Source organism: Camarhynchus parvulus, chromosome 1A (genome assembly GCF_901933205.1).
Source record: "Camarhynchus parvulus chromosome 1A, STF_HiC, whole genome shotgun sequence".
Classification (NCBI taxonomy): domain Eukaryota; kingdom Metazoa; phylum Chordata; class Aves; order Passeriformes; family Thraupidae; genus Camarhynchus; species Camarhynchus parvulus.
The window spans coordinates 37,556,745-37,583,912 of record NC_044586.1 but is presented as its reverse complement, the minus strand read 5'-3'; the positions used below and the strand labels follow the sequence as shown (position 1 = coordinate 37,583,912).

General features: G+C 38.9%; 2 protein-coding genes across 4 annotated transcripts in view; both read left to right on the top strand.

Moving 5' to 3' along the window:
- Positions 1–17,097, top strand: part of LEMD3 (LEM domain containing 3) — a 40,793-nt gene extending 23,696 nt beyond the window's left edge. The window contains 10 exon segments of the mRNA XM_030959520.1: positions 1,360–1,427; positions 2,502–2,581; positions 2,662–2,810; positions 3,447–3,548; positions 4,551–4,653; positions 4,888–5,066; positions 11,638–11,719; positions 14,405–14,510; positions 14,597–14,675; positions 14,914–17,097. Coding sequence (XP_030815380.1) covers positions 1,360–1,427; positions 2,502–2,581; positions 2,662–2,810; positions 3,447–3,548; positions 4,551–4,653; positions 4,888–5,066; positions 11,638–11,719; positions 14,405–14,510; positions 14,597–14,675; positions 14,914–15,077 — 1,112 coding nt within the window. The 3' untranslated portion in view covers positions 15,078–17,097.
- A 438-nt stretch (positions 17,098–17,535) lies between these two features.
- The window catches only part of MSRB3 (methionine sulfoxide reductase B3), an 82,045-nt gene continuing 72,412 nt past the window's right edge, over positions 17,536–27,168 (top strand). The window contains exon 1 of one of the 3 annotated variants that reach the window (XM_030960564.1): positions 17,536–17,562. Coding sequence is in view for 1 of the 3 variants with exons in the window: in XM_030960562.1 (XP_030816422.1) it covers positions 18,041–18,241 (201 nt within the window). In the remaining 2 variants the exon portion in view is untranslated. Of the gene's footprint in view, positions 17,563–18,040; positions 18,255–27,168 lie in introns of those variants that run through there. The other 2 variants (XM_030960562.1, XM_030960563.1) reach the window with 2 other exon arrangements.

Here is a 27,168-nt window from a genome sequence, read left to right as displayed (position 1 = left end):
AACACTGTTCCTATTTCTCTATATCCCAGCAGTAAGAGCATCCCTGTTAGGCTAATGTGCTTGCAAGGCCAAATTCTCTTAAATCCATTGAAGTGTACTAAACAAAACTTATGCAGTCTGAGAAGGACTTTGGCTTCATAGAAATGTGTATTTCTTTGGAACTCCAAATGAGTGAGGTGTGAAGGTGTCTCCTCCATAACTTGCTAGGGTTTCCTAACTTTTGCTCACATTGCCTTGAATGTTCCTGTTTGTGTAGGGAACTAATACTTGAAATTGCTTTTTTAAAAATATATTCCAATATAAATGAAGGTTTACATTTTACAGAAGCACAAGTATCTTAAATTTTCTTAGCCTTTTCTTAGCCTAAGTTTTCTAGCTTTGGGAATAGTAATACAACTTGGCATAGATTCAAAAAGGTAAGGCAGGCATAACACTGAGCCAGTGAAAGACTGGGTTTGTTGTTTCCTATTTTATTGTTTTGGCACAGTAAAAGCATAGTTGCAGATGCCAAGATTTAGGGGTTTTTAAGAGAAATATCAGGGAGAAAAAGTGACTTGCCACTGCTGACAGCTCTTCAGAAATGATGGCCTAGTGATAGATGGAAAACTGGTGTTAGACCTTTTCCCATGGCTTTGTGTTGATATGACTGTCACTACTTTCACTACTTTTTTGTTCGTTGCATTAACCACGTACCTTTAGATTAGCAGAGAAAACCAGGGAGATGATGGCACATTGCTCTGAGGGCTGACTATGCATATAAATACCTTATTTCCTGGCTACTTCTGCGCACATTCCAAAACCAACAGAAGATGTTAAAAGTGCCTGTTTCAAGCTATAGTGGGATTCTGTGCATGTTCAGGAAAGCAGTGAGTTACCAGAATAACTTAGGCCAATCTAAAATGCAGTAACTTCATAGTGCCTGAAATACTATGGATGTATTTCAGCTGGAACGTGGGCTCTATAAACGATAATACAGGTTTTGGAGTTAAAGGAAATATCTGGAAGCTGAGTCAGGGTACAGTAACTTTCATGGTAATGTCCTTCTGACAGTTCTTCATGCTGCCTATTGTTCTGCTTTTGGTGTAAATACTGAAACACGCTTTCTGAGCAGCACATGAGATTGTATTGCTGTGATTTGTACATATTATTAGTTCTGAAAATCATCGGGGTTTTTAAACTTCTTTTGAAGGAGAAATTTGTGCAGAGAATTTTTCCATATTTTTAGTGGAACCTATGAGAATTATTGTATTGCTATGGCTGCTTGTGTAAATGTTGTTAACCATAAACTGGTGTTTAGGTGATTTTGTTTTATATAATGCAGTAATAAATAGATCAAAATAAAAGTTTTCATTTTACCAGGGGAACATGAATGTGGCAGCTCTATTCAAAGAAACCTTACCGTCCAGGAGGCAGCTGCATATTTAAAAGTAAGCAAAGGAGTTATTTTTCATTGATTGTATAGAAGATCTGTATAAGTTACAAATTGCAAGGCCTGTTTTCATATCTACTGCATTGACTAAAATTTGACTTAGTATCGAATATTATTTGGAAATGATCAGAACTGATGACTTTAGTACATACTGCATATGATTTTTATTTGGGGATGTAGTGAGCATTTGGGGAGAGGGAGGGTTACCACAACTGTTTTAGCTATGCTAGGAAGCTCAAGTTTAATATGAAAAATTGTTGCTTTGTAGGAAGTCTTATTTAACCGTACAGTTGCTTTGCAGAATTTGTGTGTTCGGTGATAAAATTATCAATACTTTAACGTCATATGTAAAATAAAACCATTACTGTCTTTTCTTAAGTATTTATGCTTGGATTCTAAGCCAATGTGAGGTTCAGAGGAAAGATGAAAATAAAACTTTTTTAGGACTGTAATTTCAAATACAACAGTAACTTCCATTTTCACTTTTCTCTTTCTGCAAAAGAGCATGCAGGATGAACTGTGGAGAAAGCCTTCGCTCAGATAGCAGTGAATGCTATCCTATTAGAATCAATATCCAGTAATTTTTAAAAAGTCAATGTAGTGATGTCAGTTCTTGATCTACAAATCCTGGATTTTTTTCAAAATATCTGTTAAAACTGTATTTATTCAAGCTTCTTTAAAAAGAATGGAGCATGGAACTGCTTTCATAGGAGGCGTTTCCAGCGGAGTTCGAATCAAGTTGAAGTTTCACTCTCTGAGTAGATTTCCAGCGATTGCCGCCTAGTGGCTGAATAGTTTTTTCTTACTCTAGGTTAGAGTTGTGAATAAAGCAGTGAACGTGGCGTGGCTTGGCTTTTCAAATACTCCTTAGTTTAGGGGATGCTGGTGAGTCTGGGAACTGCTTGTAGCACAAATAGATTTACTTTATGCAGTGAACACGTACTGAAAATCTGAAGTATCAGGAATGAAACAATATAGTTTTGACTACTGGTCTGTATAATATCTTAGTTTTATTGGCATGATAAGTCCCTGGTTATTTATGAAATTACTGATTAATATTGTATTTTGACAGAATTTAGATCCAGAATATGAAAGTGTACTTAACACGTCATTACAATGGATCTTGAATAGTGGGGAAGATGTTGGCATAAAGTAAGTGGTGTTTATTTCTTCATTTAATTTCTTCTGAGAGAATGTATCCTTTTTCATAAGCACTGTATATTTTTGAATAGGTGTCTCAGCAATGACCCTAATGAGATGGATGTCACTAATGTGACAGATGTGAAGTATCTGGAATCCACTAGTCCAAAGATGTCTTTCAGGTGTCGTTTTCGCCGTGCATTTGTTAACGTAACTCACAGATTATCAATATTGCTTTGGGGTAAGTTAATAAAACAGTCAACCTTTTTTTGTTGTAACTCATATTTATCTAAGTGCATGGGGAAAAGCAAGTTTAGAGAAAGTTTTTATTCAGCCATAAAACTTCAGAGTTTCTGTTGGTATTTTGATTAAATTGGGGTTTGATAAGCATTTCTGTTGCACCACTGTATTTCCACACTGGTTGTTATCATCTGCTTCTGTAGTCAGCTGAACGTATTCATTCTTTGGGAAATCTTTTTCCCTGCCAGAGCAACATCTTGTGGCTTTCAAAAGTTCCATGTTGAACTGATCAGAAAAAGCAAACTGTTCAGTAAAAAGATTATAGCCTTAATTTTGAGGATATTTCACTGTTGTTCCAGGAAGTTTAAAAAATAACTGCAGAAAAGATGATCTGGAATACTGAGCTGTTCTTAAAACAATTAAATGTTTTCCTAGAAGTAACTGCTCTTTCAAGTGGAAGAGTTTGTGTTCTTGTGTAAGAGTATAAAATCCAGACAGCAAGTACAGTGTATTTTACTAGCTTTGGAATGTACAGTGCTTGTTAGATAGTTCAGTCTACTTCTGAAGTATGCTCTGTAAACTCTTAAATATCCAGTGCTCTAATACTGCTTAAAGTGTATTATGCATGTTAATGCAGGTATAGCAATGGTTTGGGGAGTCTTACACTACATGAAATACCGTTGGGCAAAAGAGGAAGAAGAAACAAAGCAGATGTATGATATGGTGGTGAAAATCATAGGTATGCCATGTTCAGTTGTGTCTGATATATCTGTATCAGCTTTGTATAATCTTTCAGAGTACTGTTAATTAATTCAGTTAATGTTTCTTCATGTTTACTAGTCATCATGCTGTTAGAGTTCTTGGTCCAGTGTGATCTATGTGTTTTATTTCTCTTTTTTTTTTTTTTTAATGCCCTATCCTTTAAACCTAATCAAAGCTTTTGACATGAAGCTTGTAATTTGTGAATTACATCAACATGGCTATAAAGTTGCCATTGACTTGGTAGTTTTTTGTCCTACTATTGAATACAAATATCAATGTGATGTGTTTGTTTACTGAAGTATAGCGACATGTTGCTTTCTGTATCTGTTTTCTCAGCTAACTTCAGATAAAATATCCACTCCAAAAATGTATGGTAGCTCTCAATACCATCCTTAATGTTTTTTCATAGAAAAAACAGCTTTTTAGTTAATTACTTTTAGCAGAAGCTATTTTGGCAAAATAATATGCACAACTGAGATCTGAAACCTCCTCTTTCTACTTGAAGCCACAGTGTTAGCAGTAGGTTCTGTTTGTAGTCTTGTAGTCTTACTTAAGTTGTTCTATTACTTTTGTTTATGGTAGTTGCAATAAATACAGAGATGGTAGAGGAATCAGAACTGTTCTATTTTAACCATGTGCCTACCTTTTTTGTCTGCAAATCAAGTTTTGTTGAGGTGGAAGGAAAGGGCTTTATTTTCAAAGATGGCCATCTTTACTAACACTTAAAAAGTACCAGTCAAGAGTAACTGTAAGAACTATCTTCCTTTACTTCAAAGTTACTTGGGATACCTAGATACGCTGTTGTTAATTTGCGTTAAGAATGTTTTGGAAAAAACAATGATTCAAAATGCCAGAAAAACCTAACTATTGAAATCAGGAAGAGTGTTCAAAGTAGGTGTTAATTGCCAGAAGTGATAGTTTTCTTAATGTTTGCATGAGCTACATGGTTATCACTTTGGTTTCTTTTTTTTGTCCTCAGATGTTCTAAGAAGCCACAGTGAGGCATGTTCAGAAAATAAAGAGTTGCAGCCTTACATGCCAATTTTGCATGTGCGTGATTCTCTAATACCACCTCAGGACAGGTGCGTTCTCACTAGAAGTACTGAAAGGGGGGGAAAACTAACAAAAATAAATTGGTCAATTAACTTAATTTGAGATAAAAATAACTTAATTTCTTAATAGATTGCACAGTGTAGTATGTTGAAGTTTGCTATTGACACAGATGGAAGGAAAAGCATTTGATTCTCTTACATGGTGGATGTCAACTATGCAGGTTGTTGTTATGCTAACTTTGTAATATTGTTTCAATTTTTAAGGAGGAAGATGAATAAAGTCTGGAACAGAGCAGTTGACTTTCTTGCAGCAAATGAATCTAGAGTTCGCACAGAGACACGAAGAGTGGGTGGTGCCGAGTTCTTGGTCTGGAAGTGGATGCAGCCTTCTGCAGCATGTGACAAAATTTTAGTAATACCATCAAAAGTGTGGCAAGGCCAAGGTATTGAAGATGTATTTTGCAGATATAATTGTCCTAATTTCTGTATCTAACTTACAAATGGTACTCTGTTGCTTGAAAACAAGCATGAAAGACTTGTTTTCTCTCTTGCATTTAAGGATTGTTATAAACTGTCAGTGCTATTTCTCTATTATCTTGTTGTATGGACTTACTTTTGGTGCATTGTGTCTCTCTTGTTTTCAAGGGAAAGTAGCTTTTTTGTTATAGCTACTGCAGAAATATGCAGTGGGTATTTAGCCAAAGTGAGTTACTACTTCTTTTTTCTGAATTTAAAAAGAATACTCTACTTGGTCAAATTCTGACATGACTTACACTTACTGCTAGTAGTGTAATTGGTTGTGTATGATAGCAGGTAAATTGTGTCTTGCAGACTTAGGTTTCCTACTGTTAAGTTGCCAGTAAGCTTCCTAAAGACAAAGTTAGGAGGAAGAGATAATTATTTTAAAAGGGAAATTGCCAGGACAAAAGACTCTGAATTAGGAAAATGTGCATTTGGAACATCTAATAGTGTTAGATGTTCTAGCTCTGTCATAAATGTTTTTCTACATTGCATTTGTTTTTCAGACTCTGTGGTCAGCATTTGCTTTAATAGAGAAGGCAGTTTATCATACATGGGTTTTTCAGTGTTCTGTCACTTTTCAGTTTTATCACGAAACCAAATGGCAAGAATTTAGTAGGTTTGCAGTTGTATGTCTGCAGTGGTCATATTTTCCTGGTTTGAAAAACCTTTCTTGGTTTTTCTTTCTGCTTTTCTTCGTGTTAAACTTCAGGCTTTGGTTTACTCTTTTTTTTTTGGTCAATGAAAAATTGAAACTATAGGACTTGAATTCTGGTTTGGAATTTAAAAGAATGGTCATTTCTATCTCTGCCTGAGTGTGAAAGTAAGTAATAATCATTATATACTTCTCAAACATATACTTCTGGTTTTAGCATTACATTTCTCATTTTAAAAAATTCATTAGAAATGAGGGCTGCTTTTTTAAAAGTACCACATGAATGCTACTGCAGGCTTGAGGTTCTGTTTGCAGTAGCAGTAATGTGGCATTCTGCTGTGACAACTCTATTGCTTGATTTCTCAATTTCTCAAAGTTTCCATTAGTGAGATGTGTATGTGAACTTTATTCCAGGAGTTGTGAAACCTTTTCTTTCCAGGACATTGTACGTAGGGATGTGCAGGTGCTTTAGTTGCAATACAGAAATGGTGAGTTTTGTCAACAGCTGTTTCTGTTCTGTCTCTGTAGTACTGCCACGATTGAATTTCAAGCACTTAAGTTGAACACAGCTTCTGCAAACTATATATGTGTTATAAATCTGAATCTAAATCTGTATTGTTCAATGCAGGCTGGGAAACATCATGCTCTAGTTTAAATTTGCTGCTCATTTGCTCTCAGTTTTTCTTGTCGTGTTTAACTGCAGTATAAATCACTCCATGACATTCTGTCTTATACTAGAAATCGGATTAGATTCTCCTCCCCTAGGGACCCCTCCAGTGTGTGATAGCTCAGGTGATGTTTTGCTACCTGTAATATACATTCAAGACTGTAAACAGAACAGTGGTCTCCAAAACTTCCTAGAAAGGCTGCTGTAGTAGCTACTGATATGTACCATCCCAGTCTGAGCATCTGATAACCTACTTCAGCTTGTTGCAAATATGGACAGAATATTGATCTCTCAGCTGTGGCTTTCATCTGTATGTTGCTTAGAGAGTATGTACTACGACTTCCTGTTTCTGTTGCATAGGATGTATCAAAATCCATTCTGTTGCAGTCCTTGTAATTGCAATTTTTCTGATTTCCTTGTTATGTTTGAAGTTTAGTGAAAATCTTTGAAGAGCTGAAATGGCATATTTTGGCTCTAACAGAAGGGCGTGGAAATGGGGTGCCTGAAACGACAGTGGGTTATTTGAGCTCATGACAGTCAGCGGGCAAAGGCAATTTTCACATGCAAAGGCTCTTTCTATTTTGCACTCCTTGTGTTCAAATGACTATTTGAAATAGTTCTATTGCATAAGTCTCATGCTTTTTGCCCAACTATTTCTTCCCTGATGTTAGGAATTCTCCATGTATGTGACACTTTCTTCCTTTCTTGGAAGTATACATTCACTGGAATTTAAGATCATACTCCAGTTCTGATTTTTGAATGTATAAGTTCATAAATCTAGATACTCTTCAAGACTGCTATGCCCTCAACAGACTCAGCATATAGAAAATCATAATGAATTCTTGGGTCTGAATCTTGTGAATAAATTTCAAGCTTGCAATTTTTTAACCATCTGAGATCTGGTAGTGCTCTGTAGCAGAGAACAATACCTGAGCATGTGCAATTGAAGAATAAACCCTTTTCAGAAAGGCCTGTCAGCATATACAAGGACATCCATGAATGATAGTGTGCATTTTAACTCTTGGGATCTGTAGTTTGCCTGAGATCTAATGCCTGCTGTCTGTTAGCAGTGTGTTAAAGCATCACTGTGACATTTTGTCCAGTACTCCAGGATGCAGCCTGTGTTTTGTCAGTTGAGTTTGTTTTTTTTTTTCTGGATCAGAATAAATTCTGGTGCCATCCCTTTGAAATATTACCTACTGGATACAGTAGCTGTATTTGTTAAAAATAAAAGGATAGGTAAGCTAATTGTAGGATGGACAAATGCAATGTTTTGAAAGCAATGTACAAGAGAATAGTCAATTGAGAAACAGTCTTGATCATGCCAAGTGATTTAATTAAATCTCACAGTGGAGAGAACCCCACAATTCTAGTGTGTTCAGTTTGCTTTTGAAAGAACAGATACAATTGTCCTATATCACCTTTGATAACTGGAACTCTGAAGAAAGCTAGGTAGGCAGGGCTGCAGTGTAGCTAAGCTAACAGTACAAGCTAAAGTTCCTTAACAGCTCTGGAGATGAGATAAAGAGGTTCTATGAAGTACCACATCTAGGGTGATATTTCATCCTGCAGCATGGAAGATAACCTGTTACCTTTTGTGAATGACACCCCTCCTCCCTGGCTTGTGAGAACATAATCCTTTCTCTGAACAGAAACAAACAAAAAAACTCCAAACCACAATTATACTCTGAACTATTGCAAGAAAACTGGATTTCATGCTGCTTATAAAATTCAGTATCCATCCTGTGTTTGTCTTCTATAGCTGAATTAACTATTTTAAACCTCTGTTCAGTCATACTCTTCTCTTTGGTGATATTAATTTCAGTATCTTCCATGTGTATTAAAGAACCTCATGATGTGTGAAAGGGCATAATTTAAATATTTTCAGGTAATTGTTTTATTTTTTTCCTTGCCTTTGATAAGAAGGGTTAGTACTTAATAAATTGTAGTGATCCATGGCTTAACATTGAAAAAACCTGGTTTTAAGAAACATGGCTACCTATATTTGATGCAAGTGTTCAGCCTTATCAGGTTCATCAAATTCACATCTAAAGATCTTTTGGGCTGTCTTGTAACTCATGGTGATGATACTTGGGAATTCCTTTATAATAATATATTAGTAATTCAAAGGGGTATAGAAAGCTGTACTGCAATCTCTTCAATGGTCATTTTGAAGCCAGTGCAAGAGACACTTCTTCCATCATAGACAGTAATAAAGGGGTTGACAAAAGGACATGTGTTTAGCTGCTGCTGCTTTTCGAATCTGGAATGATACAGTGATACTCAGTTTAAGTTAGTAAAACAACGTACATTATGAATGAAATAAAAAGTAACTTCCTTTTCTTGAAAGTGCTCAGTAATCCCCAAGGGGAATTTATGAAAGTCCTGATTTTTTTCCCACCAGTGACTTACTGCACAAAGTTGTGTCTCTGCTTTCCTATTTCATCTCTACCTTTTTATCTTTGTCTTGTAAGCATTACTCCTTAGACCTATGTAGAAAAAGATGTGAGATGCTGAGTTAACCAGTGTGTAGCTTATACTGTTGTCCTGCAAGAATGTTTCCTTATGCCCTTATCAAGAATATTTTGTATGCTCCACACCAGTGTAACTTTTCAAATAATCAGTACTGTATTCTGAACAGCTTTGTCACTGAAACAACTTCTTTTAGGGGTGGGGGAGAATCAGTTGTTTGTTACAGATGTAAAATGAAGTTCAAGAGACATCAGTTAACTATGCTAGTTTCAGTTTTGCTGTGTAGGTACAACATTAACTTGCCTGTGTCTTCTCTACACTCTCTTTTTGGTGCCATTTCTGGTATACATATTAAGGGTTATTATCGTTCTAGCATTAATTTCACACCTCACTGATTTCCATGGTAATTTTTTCTCTTATACATGAAAAGCTCCATCTAAGTTGCAAAAATTACTTTTAATTTACCATGATTTTGACAAGTGTTTTTGAGAAAAGACAAGAGTTCATCTTTATTTTCATATGCTGCACTGCCCTGGGCACACTTCTCTACTGGTAGGATGTTACATTAAGTTAGAAGCAGTTTAGTCTTGTGCTGATGGTAGGCTCTGGCTGAAGTTACCTCAGTAAGCACCTGAGATTTCCAGTCAAAAGGACATCAAAGTTATTAGAAACTGGAACAGGCAAAGAATGGTTTATATAGGTAACTACACTAAAGGGTGAATTCCCCATTTAGTTCCTTTTGGATAGCTCAGTGGTTTAACTGCTTCCATAAATATCAGTATGGATTTTTTTTAGTTCATAAACAGCTTGCAGAAATGTTGATCCTCTGGGTCTAGGATCTCTGCAAATAACCTCACCATTCTTTATCCTTGGATTAAAACCATGTGCTGAATAAGCCTAGTTATAAACAATCAGCACATAATTTCCTCAACCCCACACCTTTTCAGGTCCAGGTCCATGACTAGGCCACCCCAGATCACCTTCTCCAGTATGGTGTGGTGCCCCAGTGTACAATATGCTGGTGACATTTCACCCCACCCTTGATCTGCTGGAGCCAACCTCCATAAGTAAGGTAAGTCCATGTATTTTTCAATGTTGCTTAGTTCTGTAAAGTTTTTATTGTATACCCTATGTATAATTTATAATAAGGGGCAAAAAACTTTACAAAACCATGTGCTATTGAAAAAGGACTTGTCCTTAAACTATAGGCAGCTTAGAGATAGATGCAGTGTCACCAGCATATTTAGAAATCTGTTCCCAAGAGAAAAACAGATAGTTGTTACAGGTGTTGGTGACTTGCACTCTGTGTGCATGTGTATTCTTAATAGGAACATTTCTAGTTATTTGGGGAACTTGCAGTAGGTTGGATATTAGAATTGGAGGCTACCTTTTCTCATTTCTAGTTGGTAATTGTATTTCATTTGTCTTGGGAATTTACATAAGAATAAGTTTTTCTATGCAGTATCTCCAGGCAGTGAATTTTCTCTTGGTTAGTGCTTGTCTTTCACAAGCTGTGTCTTCCACATGACTTAATTTTTGTCTGTGTGACACGGTTTTTGTTTGGGTGGCATACAGAAGAGCAGCAGTGTTCATGTATTTTGGATGTACTTTTAAGATTTTAAAAGATCAGCAGTAAGAAGCACAGACATCTGTCCAAACCAGACACTTCTGACCCTTGGAATGTAACATCTTGAATTTGTCAAATTTTTCTAAAGTAGGATTGCAAAGGAGAAGCATTAACAGCAGTTTTTTTATTGTTGAGATTTTAATCTTATGTTTAAACTCTTGAATCTACTTAATCTCGATCTTCAAAGTAAAATTTCCTTCAAGCCTTGAAAGCTGTTTTACTAGGCTATCCCCTTTCATTTCCACTGCTGATTTGTTGGCCCTTCTCAAGGCATGGAGCTGCCTTATCTGAATCTGAAGTGCTCCTTGATTCCTTTTCTCATGGTACAGTCTTCTCTTGTGACTCTCACAAGTGGAACTTGTGAACTTTGGAGAAGTTAATATTTATTTTAGGATTTCAGAATGTATTTCGTGGCACTGTTCAGCTTTGAGTTACTCTGTTATTTTTGATTTTCATTTTTCTTCTTATATCTGTTTTATCCTCTGGTATGTTTCATTTCAGATTTTTAGAAGCTTCTGATTATGTGTGATCTTTTAGGGCTATAAAGGCTCTGTCCTTGTAGAGCATCCTTTACATGTTACTGCACTACAAATGTAATGCAGCGTCCATCTTAAGGTCTCTTTATTTATTAGCCAGGTGGGCAGCATACTGCCCCAAAAGTGGAAGAAATGAAAATTTCATCAGGCAGTTAGAACTCTATGGTAAACTTCAGTTCCAAAAGTTTACTCCAGGTGTTGTGTATATCTGTATTTTCATGGAAATGTAGTGCTAATCCTTTCTTTTCAAGTATATGGTATTTTTAAAAATATCCCGAATTCCTTCCGTGTGGCCTGGATATAAGAGAGTGCCTTAAATGTAGAAGTTTTAAGTATAAAAAAATTCAGCAAAATACCGTATGTTTTCTTCAGTGTTGTAGAAGACTGTGTGAAAATAATTTGCTTGAATTCTTTCATACATGAAATAAACTTTCTTCTGAGTAAAACTGGAAAGGTATTAATGTGTAAAGTTGACATTTCTTACCTCAATGGTATTATGCCTGTAAATAATTAATATTTAATTTATTTTTCTTTCTAGCATTTCATCTAGATAGAAGAAATTCACCCCCGAACAGCTTGACACCATGTCTAAAGATTCGCAATATGTTTGATCCTGTTATGTAAGTAAAGGCAGTTATCTGTCTGTATTTCTGCATTCTTTTGGAAGAGTCCATTTCTTACCTCTGAGAGGGGTTTGGAAGAAGTGAAGAAACATGAACATGTTGAAAAAAACAGGTTGTAAAAAACATGTTTCTCTTGACATCTATGAGAAGACATAAAAAAATCTTAACCATGTGTCTTCTGTCCTTCATTGTATTGCTCTGTGTCTTTGGCTCACTTCTTGAAGGATGTGGCATGTAGTCAAACTATTTGGAGCAATGACTGATCTTTATCCATTAATTAAATTTGTAAGTGTTCAATTGTATCAACTGACAGAGGAGACTCATGTGGTGTGACAACAGATTGTAAGTTTTTAAAGTATTGTTCAGTATTCTGGAGTATTTGGACTGCTACAAAGCTTGCACAGTTTACATTTAAAAAGCTGAATTTAAATCACTTATTACTTTATGGCACTGTGACTGCCTAATTTTGAAGCAAATGGATTTTTGTAGTGGGAACAAATTAGTGCTGCGTACTGGCTTCTAATGCTCATGTAATTCTCATAATTCTGAAGTATGTACTGTGTATGAATAAGTAACAAGCCTTGTTTCAGGTACCAAAAGCTAAGGAAAAATAATTAATTTTTTTGGTAATCTTTTAAATCTTCATCCGCTCCACTATTCTGTAATATCCTTTGGCTCTGGACTAGATCGTGGTAGGAGTTGGGCACTAACACATACGTTATGTCAGATAATCCTGTCTAAGCTTTGAAGGCTCTTTGTCCACTTTAAAGAGATACAGAGACTCCAATAACTTCTCTGGAGTAAATTATTCCTTAATTGTACAAGGGAAAAATACAGATCCATGTCCATGTCTTACAAGGGTACATGTGAGATGCTACCTCAATAATACAACTTACTGATTAGGGCAGGAAGTAGGGGGGGACATCAGAGTATGGACATGAGTGATTGCAAAGTTTGGATGTATTTATTCAGCATTTTTTCTAGCCACACTTAATTAGTTTAGTTCCTTGCCTTATTAACTGAAAAGCTGTTAGTTAATTTAGCTGGAGATAGTGTTACCCCTAGCATAGAGAAGTATTCCAAAAACCTTTTCTCAATGTCTTTAAGATTTAATGTCTCGTCAAAGACACCAGCTTCTGTGGCTTCTATATAATTTGGAGTAAGGTGAGCAAGACTGAAATTTCAGGGGTTGTTCTTGAGGCAAATTGATCCTCCTGTAGGAGGATTAAAGCATGAGATTTGCAGAGAATTTTAAGTGATCTCAACATCCTTATTGTCTTTGCTTCAAAGAAGACTTGGTGAGCTGTATTGGTTAGTCTGAGTGGTATGGAAATAAGTCCATTCCTGAAGCTTCACTGTAATATTTATTGGTATGTGGTATTGGCTACTTTCCTGTTTCAGAATGTTAGCAGTTCAAAATGTCTGCTGTTAATGGAACTAATTACTGAGGTGTTATTTTTGTCAGAACAGTCTCCCTTTTTAGCCTGTATCTTTGCTGTAAGTTTCAGTGCTTTTCAGTACTGACCCAGTCCATGCCCAACAGGTGCATTAAAAAGCCCCCACCTTTATAGACTAGGAGATGTGTTTTGACACTTGTCTTTAGTGCCTATGTCCAGTCAGCTATTTGGAACATTATGACTTCTAATATACTGACTTTTTGTAGACCTTATCTTTTGGAAGTTGACCTAGCTCCATTACTGGACTGCTGGATTGCATTCATAGTGGGATACTTCATCCAATTCCATATTGTACTCCCTAGTGCATTCTTCTTCTGTGAGCTGTCTTTCAGAGGACTGTTGTTTAAGGAAATACTTCTTATCATACCCTTGTAGTTATCTTAAAGAAAACACAAACAGAAATCCAAAGCCCTCAGTGCAAGACAAACTGTATTATTAATCTGCTTGTGTCATTAGAGGAAGGAGGCTTATGTTCTTGTTCCAGACCTGAAAGGTATATTTTCATCCACCTAAAACCACCTAAAACACAGAATGTACCAGTGTCTGTGATTAGATTGTCAGGTATTGTTTTGATGTTTGCTGTGGGTGCAAGGTATGTTTAACAAAACTAGTTTTAGCTGCTCTTACCGTGCCTGTATACTAACAATAATTACTGAATTCCTTTCAGTGATTACAGCAGTAGCTGTTAGAAGCAGCTCCATGAAACAGGTCTTTTTTCTTGGCTTGAGAATCATCTGGGAATATACTGGTTAACTTGTTTTTGTTAATGTTAGCACAGCAAATAATCAGATCTCTACTGCCAAAAGTCAGGGAGGAATCATATCAAGGGAACAACTTGTCCAGCTTGTTCACTTGTACATTATGAACTTTCACATCACAGCATCATACCTTGTTGTGTGTTCTAGACATTTACTACGCAAGGCCGAAACGTGTTTTTTAACTATCAGTCTAAGCACCAGTTGAATAAGCCCATTTTAGGGCAACACCCCACCCCCCAAATAGAAGTTACTCCTTTTGATTTGTAGGGTTGAATTTTCTAAAGTGGACTATGGGAGCCAATTTACATACAATGTATTCAGTAGGAAAAGTACTTAATCTGTCCCAGAGGCATTTACCAGAAAATTATGTAAAGTTACAGAGAAACCAGACTCAGTAGGGAAGTATGAGAATTTTGTGGATGTTTAAAAAATTACGTAGTCCCTTAAATCTTTCATTGTTTGCCTAGGGAAATAGGTGATCACTGGCATCTAGCAATTCAAGAAGCAATCTTGGAGAAGTGCAGTGATAATGATGGAATTGTTCATATTGCTGTAGACAAAAATTCACGTGAGGTGAGTGTTTTTCCAGTAACAACTTAATACTTCATCCTTTTCAGCTGGACTGGCAAAAAACCCAAATCCCTCTTTCTCTTTCTTAGGGCTGTGTATATGTCAAGTGTCTCTCCCCGGAGTATGCTGGAAAGGCTTTCAAGGCATTACATGGCTCTTGGTTTGATGGTAAGGAGTGGGAGTTTATAACAAAACATGGGTAGAAATTACCCATGGGTGCAGTTGGAGTTCTTTTAAATTGGTGAAATGTTTGTTATCTAAAGTATTGAGCAGTTAAAAAAAAATTTAAACTAATAATTAGTAAACTAATTTTGATGTAATGAAATATTTGTGTTTTTCATCCTGAAGCAAAATGCAATAATACTGAACTAGAAGGTTTCTCTTTTCCTGTTTCTTTGCCTTGTAGGAAAGCTGGTAACAGTAAAATACCTGCGACTAGATCGGTATCATCATCGTTTTCCCCAGGCTCTTACTTGTAACACTCCACTGAAGCCATCAAACAAACACATGAACTCTATGTCACATCTGCGTCTTCGGACAGGCACAACTAACTCTCAGGGAAGTTCCTGAGAAAGCTTTCTACAACTGCTAGGACTGTTACTTGCAACAGGAATGTTCCTGTTTGGCCGCCGTCTTCCTTTTTTAGTGCTTTTTGTATGTAATACTTTAAAGAATTAAATAAAAGTTCAAACGTTCCAGAAGTCTTGTTTCCAAAGGGACTTAGCAATGAGGCAGTAATACTGAGCTGACAAAAAAGGAAAAACAAGTTGTTTCACAAAGTTTTTGGGGCTATAGTAAACCGATGCATTTAAGTTTTGCATGAGGAATACCGATTTCATTATACATTTGCAGATGTGGTGACGTATTTTTGCACCAAGAAGTGTTTTTGCTAATACAAAAGCATGGAGAAAAGAAGACTTCCTGTATTTCCATAGTTTCCTGTGAAATAATCTTGTGGGTATTTTGTAACAAGCAACCTACAGTTCCTGATGGTGAATAAGTTAAAAAAAAAATTCAGTCAATATTAGTTTTTTGTTGCTATATAAAATTTTTTTTCTGCAGCTGGGGTATGGGGAAAGTGAATTTGGCATTAGTGGTTGAATATCAATGTGAGGGAAGATGAACTGATTGCGGATGTACTGGGTTTTGTATATAAATGTAAATGCTGGTGGTGGCAAAAAGGGTTGTGTTCTGTGAGGATGTCTGCATCAAAGCAGCAAATAAGCTTCCTATTTTATTCAAAACCTATTGTTTTATATGGTTTTGGCTGTACCATGACAAGAGGCCAAATACTTAAAAGTGTTGGATACAGGTTAAATATCTTTTATAGGTTTTATATAAAATAACTTACTGATTTTGTGTGAAAGGTCTGATACCAATTGTAATGAATTCAAATTTGTGAGCAATAAAGAAGCAATTGGCAGATACTGGAAAAGTATTTTGTGAAAAGCTGTATTTATTATTACAATTGTCAGGGCTGTGACAAAATACCATTGGATTAAATTACATTCCCAGTATATTATAACATGTTTTAATTATCCATTTATATGTTAAAATTTAAAAATTCCTTCCTTGCAACAGTTTTGGCTCATGCAAACTAGTGCAGCTGACAGTAAATCTTGTGATTCTAAGCTTGTAAATTTACTAATGTTTACCTAGAAGTACAAAATTGTTGCTGAGAAGCTTAGTTGCAAATCTAAGATTATTGGATTTACTAATCCCCACTCCTACAACCATTTTACCTAGTTATCCAGCTGAACATCCTGTAGGAGGTGAGACTGGAAGCACACCAGTCCCACAGATTTTACTGAAACTCACTTTACTTTGTAGATATGATGGATCTGCAGCATGAACTTGCACAAATAATGCACGTTTTTCTTACAGTTAAGTAAACATGATGCACACTATTCTGCAACAGGAAATCCTATTGTGCCTTACCTTTGTGCTTTTGTGGGCACCATGTTTATTATTGGAGAGTTTGTTAACCGAAAAATTTTAAATCCTCGGTTTTATGTCTCAGATGCTAATGAATGAGTATATATAATATATAATCAGCCATGCAGAATTCTACTTACCAAGGACAAGTACATATTTTTGATGGGTAAGTGGATTGTGCCAGGTCTGGTAGATTTTTGATGAGTTTTATTATATACATATATGTATATGTATAATATACATGTATATGTATTATATATATGTATATAAACTAATTTTGTTGTATTTGATGTGCATCATAGTGATTTGTTAACCTGACCTTAGTGACCCCATCTTGTGACCTGTTGCAAGAGTGAATGTAAAAATAGCTGTGGCATTTTAAAAGGTCGCCTCGATGCAAATGCATCTATCTTGCTTCTAAGATATATTTCTTGTAAACACTGTACATTTTAATTGTAATATGTACTATTATGCAGCTTATTTTACCTTAAACTGTTAAGTTGACTGATATCCCTTCCTGCAAGACAGGGGAATATGTATAATATCTGAACATTTGAGAAAAATCAGATGTTTGTTGTAACTTGTCAACCCTATCCTGTAAAAACAAACAAAAAACCAAACCAGACTCGAATTAAAGGTTTATTAGGGGTTTTTATATGTGTCTCACCTTCTAGATATTTGGGTGTCTCTGACTCAAATGCTTTTCTTATTTGGGGTGGAGAGGGAGATTGATTTGTTACAACCATGTAACTAATTTTTAGTATTTGTTAGGATGGGAACGGGTGCTGCCATGAGCTGACACAGACAGTCGAGTTTCATTTAACTGTCAGCTTGACTTTTATCCTGATTTTGTACACAGGGAGTGCAGAGACATTACCTTGCTTCCTAAGTCGTGGACATGCCATGTTGTCTCCCCTGTTAAAGGACAGGGCTGAAAAGCCTTAACCTTGTGCTTTTAGCCTCTTTCTTGCACTTTGAGGTACAAAGAATCATGAAAGGGATTTTGATAGAGTAACAAAAGAGGTTAGCTTTTTTTTCCCTGCCATTATCTTACGTTGTTTGAGAACTGTTGTAGTGACAGGTTGAAGGTTTGGGAGGTAGGAGGAACAAAGCAGAGTCGGTAAGTCCATGATTTACATATACGCGTCCCGTGAGGAAGGGGAGCAGGAGGAGGAAGAAGTTCGATGTCGTTCAGTTCCTTTTTTTTTTTGGGAGCTAGGCAGGGTGGGCATTGGGCGCTGTGGTAGTTTCGGGGCTGGTGCTGACGTGAGGAACTGGCTCTGGCTGGGAGCCGTGGGCCGGAGCCGCTGCGGCGATGGCAGCGCTGTCCCCGCTCCGGCCGGCGCCGCGCAGGCAGCTGAGGGTCACGGCAGCGCCGGCTCCGCTCGGCCCGAGGGCTCCGGCCGGGGCTCTCTTGGAACTGCGGGAACGTCTCTAAGGGGCGAGGAGCCGCTTCGTTGGCCTGCCCGAAGCGCCCCCTTTAACCCTTTAGGACAGGGCACTTCGGCCGTGCCGCGGCGGCGGGACGGGGCAGGGTCCCGGCCGCCTCCCCGCGCTGCCGGGTGGTGCCGGCCGTGCGGCGGGAGTCTCCCGGCTCCATGTTCATATTTGGCGTTGGCCGCCGGTGCCCAGGAATTTCCCGTCATGCTCCCCGGGCGGCGGGCCCGTCACTGCGCTCCCGCGGGGCGGGGGGGCCGGGGCCGCTCGCTCGCTCCCTCGGGCCGCTCCCATGCGCGCTGCGCCGCCGCCGCTGCTCCCCGCGCTCTGCCTGGCGCTGGCGGCCGCCGCAGGAGCCGCAGGTAGGAACCGCAGGTAGGAGCTGCGCCCGGCCCCCCGCCTCCACACCGGCCCCCGCTGCCGTGCCGTGGGGAGGGCGGGCCGGGGGCTGCGACGGGGGCGAGGGGAGGAGCGGCCCCGGCGGCGCGGGGGGCCGGGCCGGGCCGGGCTGCGCCTGCTGGGGCTGCGGCGGCAGCGGAGGGGAGCGAGTCCGTGCTGAGGAGGACCCTGCGGGCCCTGCTGGCGGCCGAGAAGGGGGCTGGGGTCGGGAGTCGCTCGGGTCGGTCCCCGTGTCGCGGAGCGAAGCCCTGACAGCGCTCGTCGCCCCCGCATCCCGGCCGCATCCCGGCTGCGCCGTTCCCGTGGCCGCCGCAGCGCCGGGACCCTGGCGCGGCGCAGCCCCGGCTCCGGGTGTCCTGCGCGGTAGCCGGAGCTCCTGACCCAAACGGGGTGCACAGCAGAATAGCTGGCTCGGGAAAGCAGCGCTTGACCAAGCGCGTAATGAGTTCAGTTCAGCCGCGATCCCCAGCTCAGTAAATTGTGCAGCGCTAGGTCAAAAAAGGAGCTTAAACTTCATAAATGAGCTGAGAATTTGGTTGTGTTTTTCTGAGGACACTCAGTGCATTCGCTGACTAGATTTGTTTGGTGTTATTCTTCTGACAGATACAATCGATGCAAAGGATAAAGTCCAATTTATTTCTTACGGTCCCTTGCCCAAGTTGATGTAGCTGTACTTGCATCGCAATATTCCTGGAAACAGAAATGAGACTTAATTAAGCTTCCTGTAGTATTTGACAAATTAACTATAAATGCTGTCTTTCCTGCTTGAGCTGAATTTTCAGTCATCACCCTCTTAGCTCACACTGTCTGAAGGCACAGTGATCTTAAACAAGCGTAGCTGTGTATTAAAAATGCCAAATCTAACAGTAGTTATCTACAGATAAGGCTGAATGTCAACTGTTAGCTAGTGATAAATGCTGTAAGGCAGTCTCTGAAGGTGTTCCGACCCTGAACACAGCATTTAGGAAAGTATAGAGCCGTACATTATATATGTCATGCTTTTAGCTCTTTCTCTGTTGTTGCTATTAAAACCGTTCTGAAGATGAGCTCTCCGGACAGATAGAAATCAGAATGAGAAATCTGCAATAGCCAGATACTTTGCCTTACTGATACGGCTTGCTTATGGCCAGTCACCTGTAAATGGAACAGCCGTCTCCACTCCCACTATATCAGAGTGCCACTCATTTGAATCCAAAATTTAATGCTTAGAATTCGTCCTGCTTATGTTCTTGCCCTTGCTGAGTAGACACAAGTGCTTTCTGTCTTATTTGCTGATGATTCCCAACTTTTTGTTACGTTGCTGCGTGCCTTTGCAGTTCGTCATGATTCCTTGTCTGCCAAATTTGGTTGGTAACAGTGCCCTTTGAGTCTGATTCTGGGAGTAGTTTCCATGTGGCTTGTCATCTTAATCAGACGTTTGCTCATAGTTTCTAAAAGAATCTCCTGCCTCATTTTAGACATGGCTTATTTTAGAACAGTATTTTTCAACTGTCTTTTAAAATTTATGTAGGGAATCAACTATGGCTAGCAGCTTAACCAGAGTTACTAAATAATCCTAGAATTCTGAGATTAAAAAAGGATTTTTTAAAAAATAAAGTTCTGCATTGCTTTGTTAAAACCGGCAAAATTAATGGAGTTAAACAATATATAGGTCAGTCCTTTTCCCATCTGATGTACCTTGGATCTTAATAATACATTTGGAATGATCTTTTAGGTGGAAAAAACAATTCTAATTTTCTTCCAAAAGCACAATCTTTAAAATTAGTGCCTTTGTAGATGGGGTAATGTTTCTATATTTGGTAGCAAAGCCATATAAAGTAGTTGATCCTAGACAAAAATAAAAGTCTTTTGACTGATTGACCTTGCTCATTTTTCCAAGTGGTAGCAGTTACATGCTCTCACAGGGGTTAGTTAATTCAGATGTTTATGTCAGTACATGCTGTAAGAATTCCTTATTTTTTGTTTGTACATACTGTAAGAATTCCTTACAGCTGTTTGGTAAGGGCTAGCTTGCTCGTGAGGGAGGTATTTGGTCCTTTGCCCTGTTATTTATGAAGGTATGGGAGGATCTTGTTTACCTACTCATGTTTTGTCAGCTTTGTAAGCTGATACTTGTTTCTGTACCGTTGGAGATCCAGCCTATTTATTACATTAGAAATGCTAGAAAATAGAATTTCTCTATTAGGTGGATTGTTAACGGCTCTTTTGTTACTTATTTTAAAGGATGGGGTAATAAGAGTCAGTAGGGGAAGAGAAGAAAACACACTGTTAAGGATTTAATCTTCTCAGACAGAAGGTTAAGAAGTCTGCCTGTCTGCATCTGACTGGCACTGCTACAAGCCAGCAATGCAGTAAAGCCATCCAATTTGGAGATAGCTTTGTTGAGCTGCATAATTCAAGTGAGTGTGTCCTCATTACAGGGCAACTCTTAAGCTACATGCAGCATTATATTAGTCATAGGTAGGGAAAATGACCTTATTTTCCCCTTTCTATTATTTTTCTTTTTCATTAAAAGCTGCAGTTTGGGTAGCACCCAGGCTATGTATGAACTTAAGCTATGGAGGCTTTAACTGATAGGAAAGTGGGATAAACATTGGCCTAATTATAGCTGGGTCTAGCTCTAGTTTAAGGGTTCCCTAGCCAAAAGACCCCCACATGGACCCTCAAATTCCTGGTGCGTTTATGACATTATAATTAGGAATTACTGTTGAATAAAGTCAGGTGTGGATTTATCTTTCCCTGAGTAACTCTGAAGTTGGTATGCTTATTTTGGAACAAACTACAAGGCTAGACAGAAATAGGGTGTTTCTTGCTCGGGAGTGATCGTGTCCATACATGGAGTTATTTCAAGGTTACTTTCTCCACATAAAAACAGAAGTCTTTTAAACAGAACAACAAAAAACTTGAGAGCTTTCGGGGCATTTTTTTATTTTTGGTATGTCTCATAGAGTAAGAAGCGGCTACAGGCTAACTTTCCCTTCCCTTACTCACCTTGCTTTGGTAGGATTTATTGTTACCTTTCCAGAGGCTTCATTTCCCTCAGAAGGATCTTTGGTTCTCAGTGAGCTATTAATATGTACTAGCTTAAAAAAAAAAGCACAAACCCAAAGATTTAAGTCCTCCTCTGTGGTATTTTGTGAATGTATAACCAACTAGCAGTGTTTTTAAAGTAATTTTCAACTAACCACTTAAGAAAAGGAAGGAAACACATATTGCATTATTAATTTCTACCAGAAGTTGAAGAATGTCATTGTGTATTTTAACAGGGATTTTTGTGTCTTTAGTCTGGGAAGACACTGATCTGTATTTTTGGTGTGAAAATAGGGTAGAAGAATTCTTTGGGAACCCCATTTATGGTGAGGTAATTGGAAATTTTAATTTATCTGCTTAGCTCCAGCCTTCTGGTTCTCATTTAGCAACCTCAATTCAGCATTATCTGAAAACCACACAATCTAGCAACTGGATCTGGGACTAAAGAGGCTTTTTGCAATAAGGACTTTAAGATCTGAGGAACTGAACGATACTAGCCCAAATCAGGCAAGAACAATACTTACACTTATAAGGTGCTAACACGGTTTTGCTGTCCTCGCAGACTTAAATTATAGTTTAACATTGTTTTGTAAAATAATTAATAGCATAAATACTTCTTTTTTTCCAGAAAATTTTGGATTTAAACATGATTCAGCTTAGACAAAGTCTAAGGACAGGACTTCTGCAGAGGTCCCCAGTTTGCTTTTTCCCTTTAGCTGCATCTGAACATCAGGATTGATGATTCCTTTGAACTGTGGGCAGCAGCTTAGCAAAATGTACATGGCGTGCTAACACATTGTTTTGTTGGGAAGTGTTACCTCATCCAAGAAATTTAAAGAGCAATGTTGTGCATGGCATTTGGAAGTATTTCCCCACGGGTCTCTTTAGCTCTGTGTTCTTCCAAAAGGGGACAACGCCTTTGCATTTCACCTTATGGAAAACAAATCCCTACCGCCAGGGAACAACAATAGTGCTGATGGAATGTAGCTGCTAAATGCCACCACTTTCACTCTCACCACACAATGAAAATGGAAAAAAAATTTCAACACATGGAACCTTAGCAGCTTCCTGGGGAAGTGATCCATGCCAGTTGTTGCCAAAAGGAAACAGCCCACAAAGTGTTCCTTCTGGCTGAGGGATTGCCCTATTCTTGTTCCTCTCCATTCCCCAGTGCATGGTTCTCAGGGAAATCTGCAGGTGAGGCTGTTCCAGATGCCTACACAGAGAGCGTAGGTGATTTTAACAACTTCTAAGACCTTCAAGGTGGATTGGTGGGTGGGAGCCACATGGATGTGTGGAACTCTTTCAGTTCATGCAGCACAGTGAGTCTGGCCTTGGCTTTCCTGCAGCTGGTTCAAGAGCAAGCATTGATGTCTTGGTTTGGAAAGACAGGTGTCTGCTAAGGAAGGCAGGAGCCTCCCCTGAAATGGAAAATGTAAACCCCCTCCCTCCAAATTGCTGTAAATTTTAAATTAAGGGGCTCTCAGCCAAAAATATGGAAGCAGGAAAAACAGTTCTTTATTAGGGAAGAAAATAAAAAGATAAGATAAACCAAATGCAGTAAACTAAAACAACACTGACAGAGTCAGAATACAACCTGACACGCTGTTGGTCAGGGTGTTGGTAGCAATCCAATTGGAATTGTGGCTGCAGTCCTCCTGGAGTGTCAGGTGTGGTTCTGTTGGAGCAGGGATCCTGGAGAAAGGGTGTAGTCTTCCTCTGAAGATCCAGTGGAAGAGGCAGCTGTTCCTCTGGGAAATGCAGTGGAGAAGCCGTGCTGGTGTTCCAGAACCTCAAGATTATATCCAGGCAGGAATGCTTGGCTCCTCCCTCTGGGCAGAGCATCTCACAATGGGATGCTATAGTCCTTATCAGTCATGCAGGGACATTCAATAGCCTGTTATCAGCAGATGTCTCCCCTGAAAGAGGAGTGGCTGTGGAAGAGATAAGGCAAACTGCCCACTTGACAGAAGACAACTGCCATACAGATAGCAAATAGAATACAACTTGCCTTGCAATCTGGGACAATTGGCTTGATATAAAGTTGCTCAGTTGGCTAAGAAAAATGGTTGAATATACAAGCAGGCTTTGCCGCTTGGGTCAGATTGTCACCATCCTGCTGCTAGGAGGAAGCTTGATATTCAACATAAAACCAGTGTGGATCCACTCTAGTGTGTCCTGATGATGAACAGTCAGAGCTTACACTCTAGTTCACGTCGAATTTGTTCTAATGGGTGATTCGGTAGTGCACTGATCCAGTCTGCACAGTGCTGAAACCAAGGTTTGCAGGTCAGATTGGTTGGGCTTCCACTCCTGCACACCAACAGCACTGTCAGTAGCCATAGCACAAGTGTGAGAGAGAGATGGAAATAAGACAGGAGCAGATGCTTTGGCTGCCATCTCAGGGACAGGTGGAAAAGTAGAGGTGAATCAGTCAACTGTGTGAAGTTACAGCCCTGAGATGCAAATTCAGGAACTCTGCAAATAAAATTATTTGGATTTTCTATGGTGTTATCATCTCCGCTTTTGAATGGCTGTAGAAAAGGAAACTCAGCCCTGTCAGTCAAAGTCTTAATATTTAACTGTTAGGTACTTTTAGACCTTTTAGACTGTATCTTCATTTTTTCTTTTTCTTTTTTTTTTTTTAAGAATTAAAATCAGTGCTTCATCAGATCTTGTATGTACATGGTGGAAAAATACACTGTGCAGACAGCGTATCTCTTAGCATCTCTTTTCATGAGAGAAACCAAATTGTCTGTGTGCATGCTTGTTCTGTGTACTCCTGCTTTTACTTAAAGGCAAGCTCACAAAAGGGGCAAGATCTTGTAGCAAATTAATGGCTCACTGGGGAAAGGACCCACCATATGCTCCTGGTATCTAAACTGCTACCTGGCATCCCTCATCCAAAAACACAAGGCAGCTTTGCTACTCACCTCTGAACTTAAGAGAGGTGCTGGTTTGTACCAATTTATTCTAGTAGTTGTTGAGCCATGCTGGGAAGGATTACAATAGATATTTTGTAAGACTCTAGGCTCTTCTCATGAAGTCTTAAAATGTGAAATACAGTAGCTGTCTGGGGAAAAACAAGCCCTTTTTGTTGCTCAGTTACATATGAATTACAGACCAGTACATTTTGCTCTAATGACAGTCAGGTAATAACTGTGGCAGTAATAAAGACAGTGTAATAGCTGAGTGATGTAATGCTATTTAAGATGAGAGGAAGATTTTCAGAGCATTATCCCATTTCCACAATCACTCTTGTAGACTAAACAAGCCAAGTGCTTAAAAGTTTTTGCAGGGATTTGGCTTTCTGAACCACTCTTTTTGTTTTTACTTCTCCTCTGGGCTTTCCTCAACTGTTTCTGCCCTACACCCCAAACCAGAAGCATATTCCAAGTGATACCTCACTGCTACTGAGCAGACCAGACTTCCTCCCCAGTCCCTCTTGTTATGTATTATGTTTCTCTTTTTTAATATAGTCCAGATCATTATCTGCCTCTTTTTTTTTTAATAGTTTCACACTGTTGGCTCAATTTATTGTCACTGTTACCTTGACATGCTTTTCTGCTGTACTGCTGCTAGTCTGCCATTCTTACTTTTGATTATTTTGTGCATTTGAAGATTTCTTTTAAAGTCTAAATGTGATTCTTTGTACTTGGCTGTATTGAATTTTATCTTGCTGGTTTTTTGACCATTTCTCCAGTCTATTAAGACCATATTGAGTTCTGCTCAGCTCTTCAGGGTGTTTCACACTCCTTGCAGGTTGGTGTCTCTGCAGTTTTAGTAGGACTACTTGCTGGGTTTTGGCCCTGGTCTGTAGGAGAAGCGCTGAACGAGTGTGTTTATTCAAGCAGTTCTGCACCTGTGATATAGGACCTTGATCCAAAAGAAAAGTGCTTTTCCAGTTTGCTTTGTCTAAAAGTATTTCACATTTGAGGTCTGTTTGATTTGCTGCTTTCCTTCTGCCTGCAGAGTACAAGGAAAGAAGGAAAGTATGTTAGTTATGGGGTTAGATTTTGGCAATCGCATCATGGTGGCTTACTGCTTTCTAATTTTCATTGCCTGTTTATGGATTGTTTAGTATTTTGATTCAAAAGCTTTCTGTGTATTGAAGATAGATTTATGGCCATGTAATTCACTAGTCAGTCTTTTCTTCCTTTGTAAAAATGGATATTACCCTCTTCCTCTTGAGATTTTGTAAAGGCAAAAACCTTTCAAAAATCCTCCAAGTTACATGCTCTTTTCTGAACAATTTCCCCTCCTTGTTTCCCAAATGCTTAGGATAAATTTCTTGATCTGTCAGAAGAGGAAGAGCAACCTCAGGGAAAGGTTTCAGGCACACAGGACCACTCCATCATCCTGGAATATAGTGATCAACATAAGTCTGCCTAATTTCTGATAGTCTCATATTTATGCAGCTAAAGTACCTGAGGTGCAGTTCCTAAGCATGAGATGGAAAGCTTGACAGACTTTGATAAAGATTTCTCAGAAAGAAAGAAAGAAAGAAAGAAAGAAAGAAAGAAAGAAAGAAAGAAAGAAAGAAAGAAAGAAAGAAAGAAAAGAAAGAAAAGGAAAAGAAAGAAAGAAAGAAAGAAAAGAAGAAAGAAAAGAAAGAAAGAAAGAAAAGAAAGAAAAAGAAAGAAAGAAAGAAAAGAAAGAAAGAAAGAAAGAAAGAAAGAAAGAAAGAAAGAAAGAGAAAGAAAGAAGCAAGCAAGCTTTGGCAACTCCAGCAGCAATTTTTGTGCAGAGCAAGGTCTGCTCAACAGATTTAAAGTTTCTGTTTCATTTGTAAACAGTCCTATTTCCAACCTGATAATCTGATGTGTTGGTTTTATTTTCTTTCTATTGGGTTACAAAGTATGAAATTAGCAGATGGGCTTAACTGATTATAGGTTATGGTTTATTCATTTTGTTATTTGCTTTGCCAAGCAACTACACAGAATTCGAACATATAGATAACTGTATGAGAATGTGAATTTTTCTGTACATACATCCCAAGGCTCTAAAAATAACATACTGAGCAAATATATCAGAATTCCAATCAGTAATTATAATTTAAAAAATACTTCAGGTGGACACAGAGCTGGCATGTCCTTCATTGTTTTATCCTGCTCGGGGATGCTGAAGGCTCTCACTGAGACGTGCTGAAGTGAGCTACAGGAAAAGGGCCCTGTCCTGGGGTCAGAGCTGAGTTGCTGAGGTTTCATGCCCCTGAGGTCTGGGGGCATGGCTGAGTTGTTGAGGATTTCTAATGTCTCAGAGTGATGTGAAATATCAAGACCAAGATGGAAAAGATGATTTAAGTGCAGGATTTTCTTTTTTTGGAGCGTGAATCCAAGTAGGACAGAAACAAGCTGCATTTTGGGGCAATGCTTGATGAAGTTCCTGACAGCTGGCTGTGCCGGGGTGGGGGGGCTGCCTGCAGATGCCTGCTGCTGCCTCTGCTGAAGGAAATGGAACAGATGTCACTTTTAGGAATAGATTATGCAAAGAAAACATCAACATTTATCTTAGAATATTGATCCAGAGGAAAGCTAAATTACAAAGCCTTGAAAGTAGCCGAAGGTTGGGAAGAGGAGAACGGAGTTGGTGGCTGCATTGTTGCCCTGTGCCACCCCAGCTGCACCAGCACTGGCTGGGGGGGCTCCACACATGCCTGTGGGGCTGCTGCCAGGCCTGGCACTGCTGTAAGTCTGCTTTAACAGAGCAGGAGAATTTATTTTTTTTTCCCCGAAGGTAAGTGCTTTTTGCTCTGCAGAAAAGGTTTTGCATGGTTATTGCAAGTCCAGCTGGAGGAGTATAGGATGAGTATTTTGCCTTTTGGATGCATTTAGGGCTGGGAGATGTGGATTGACAAAAA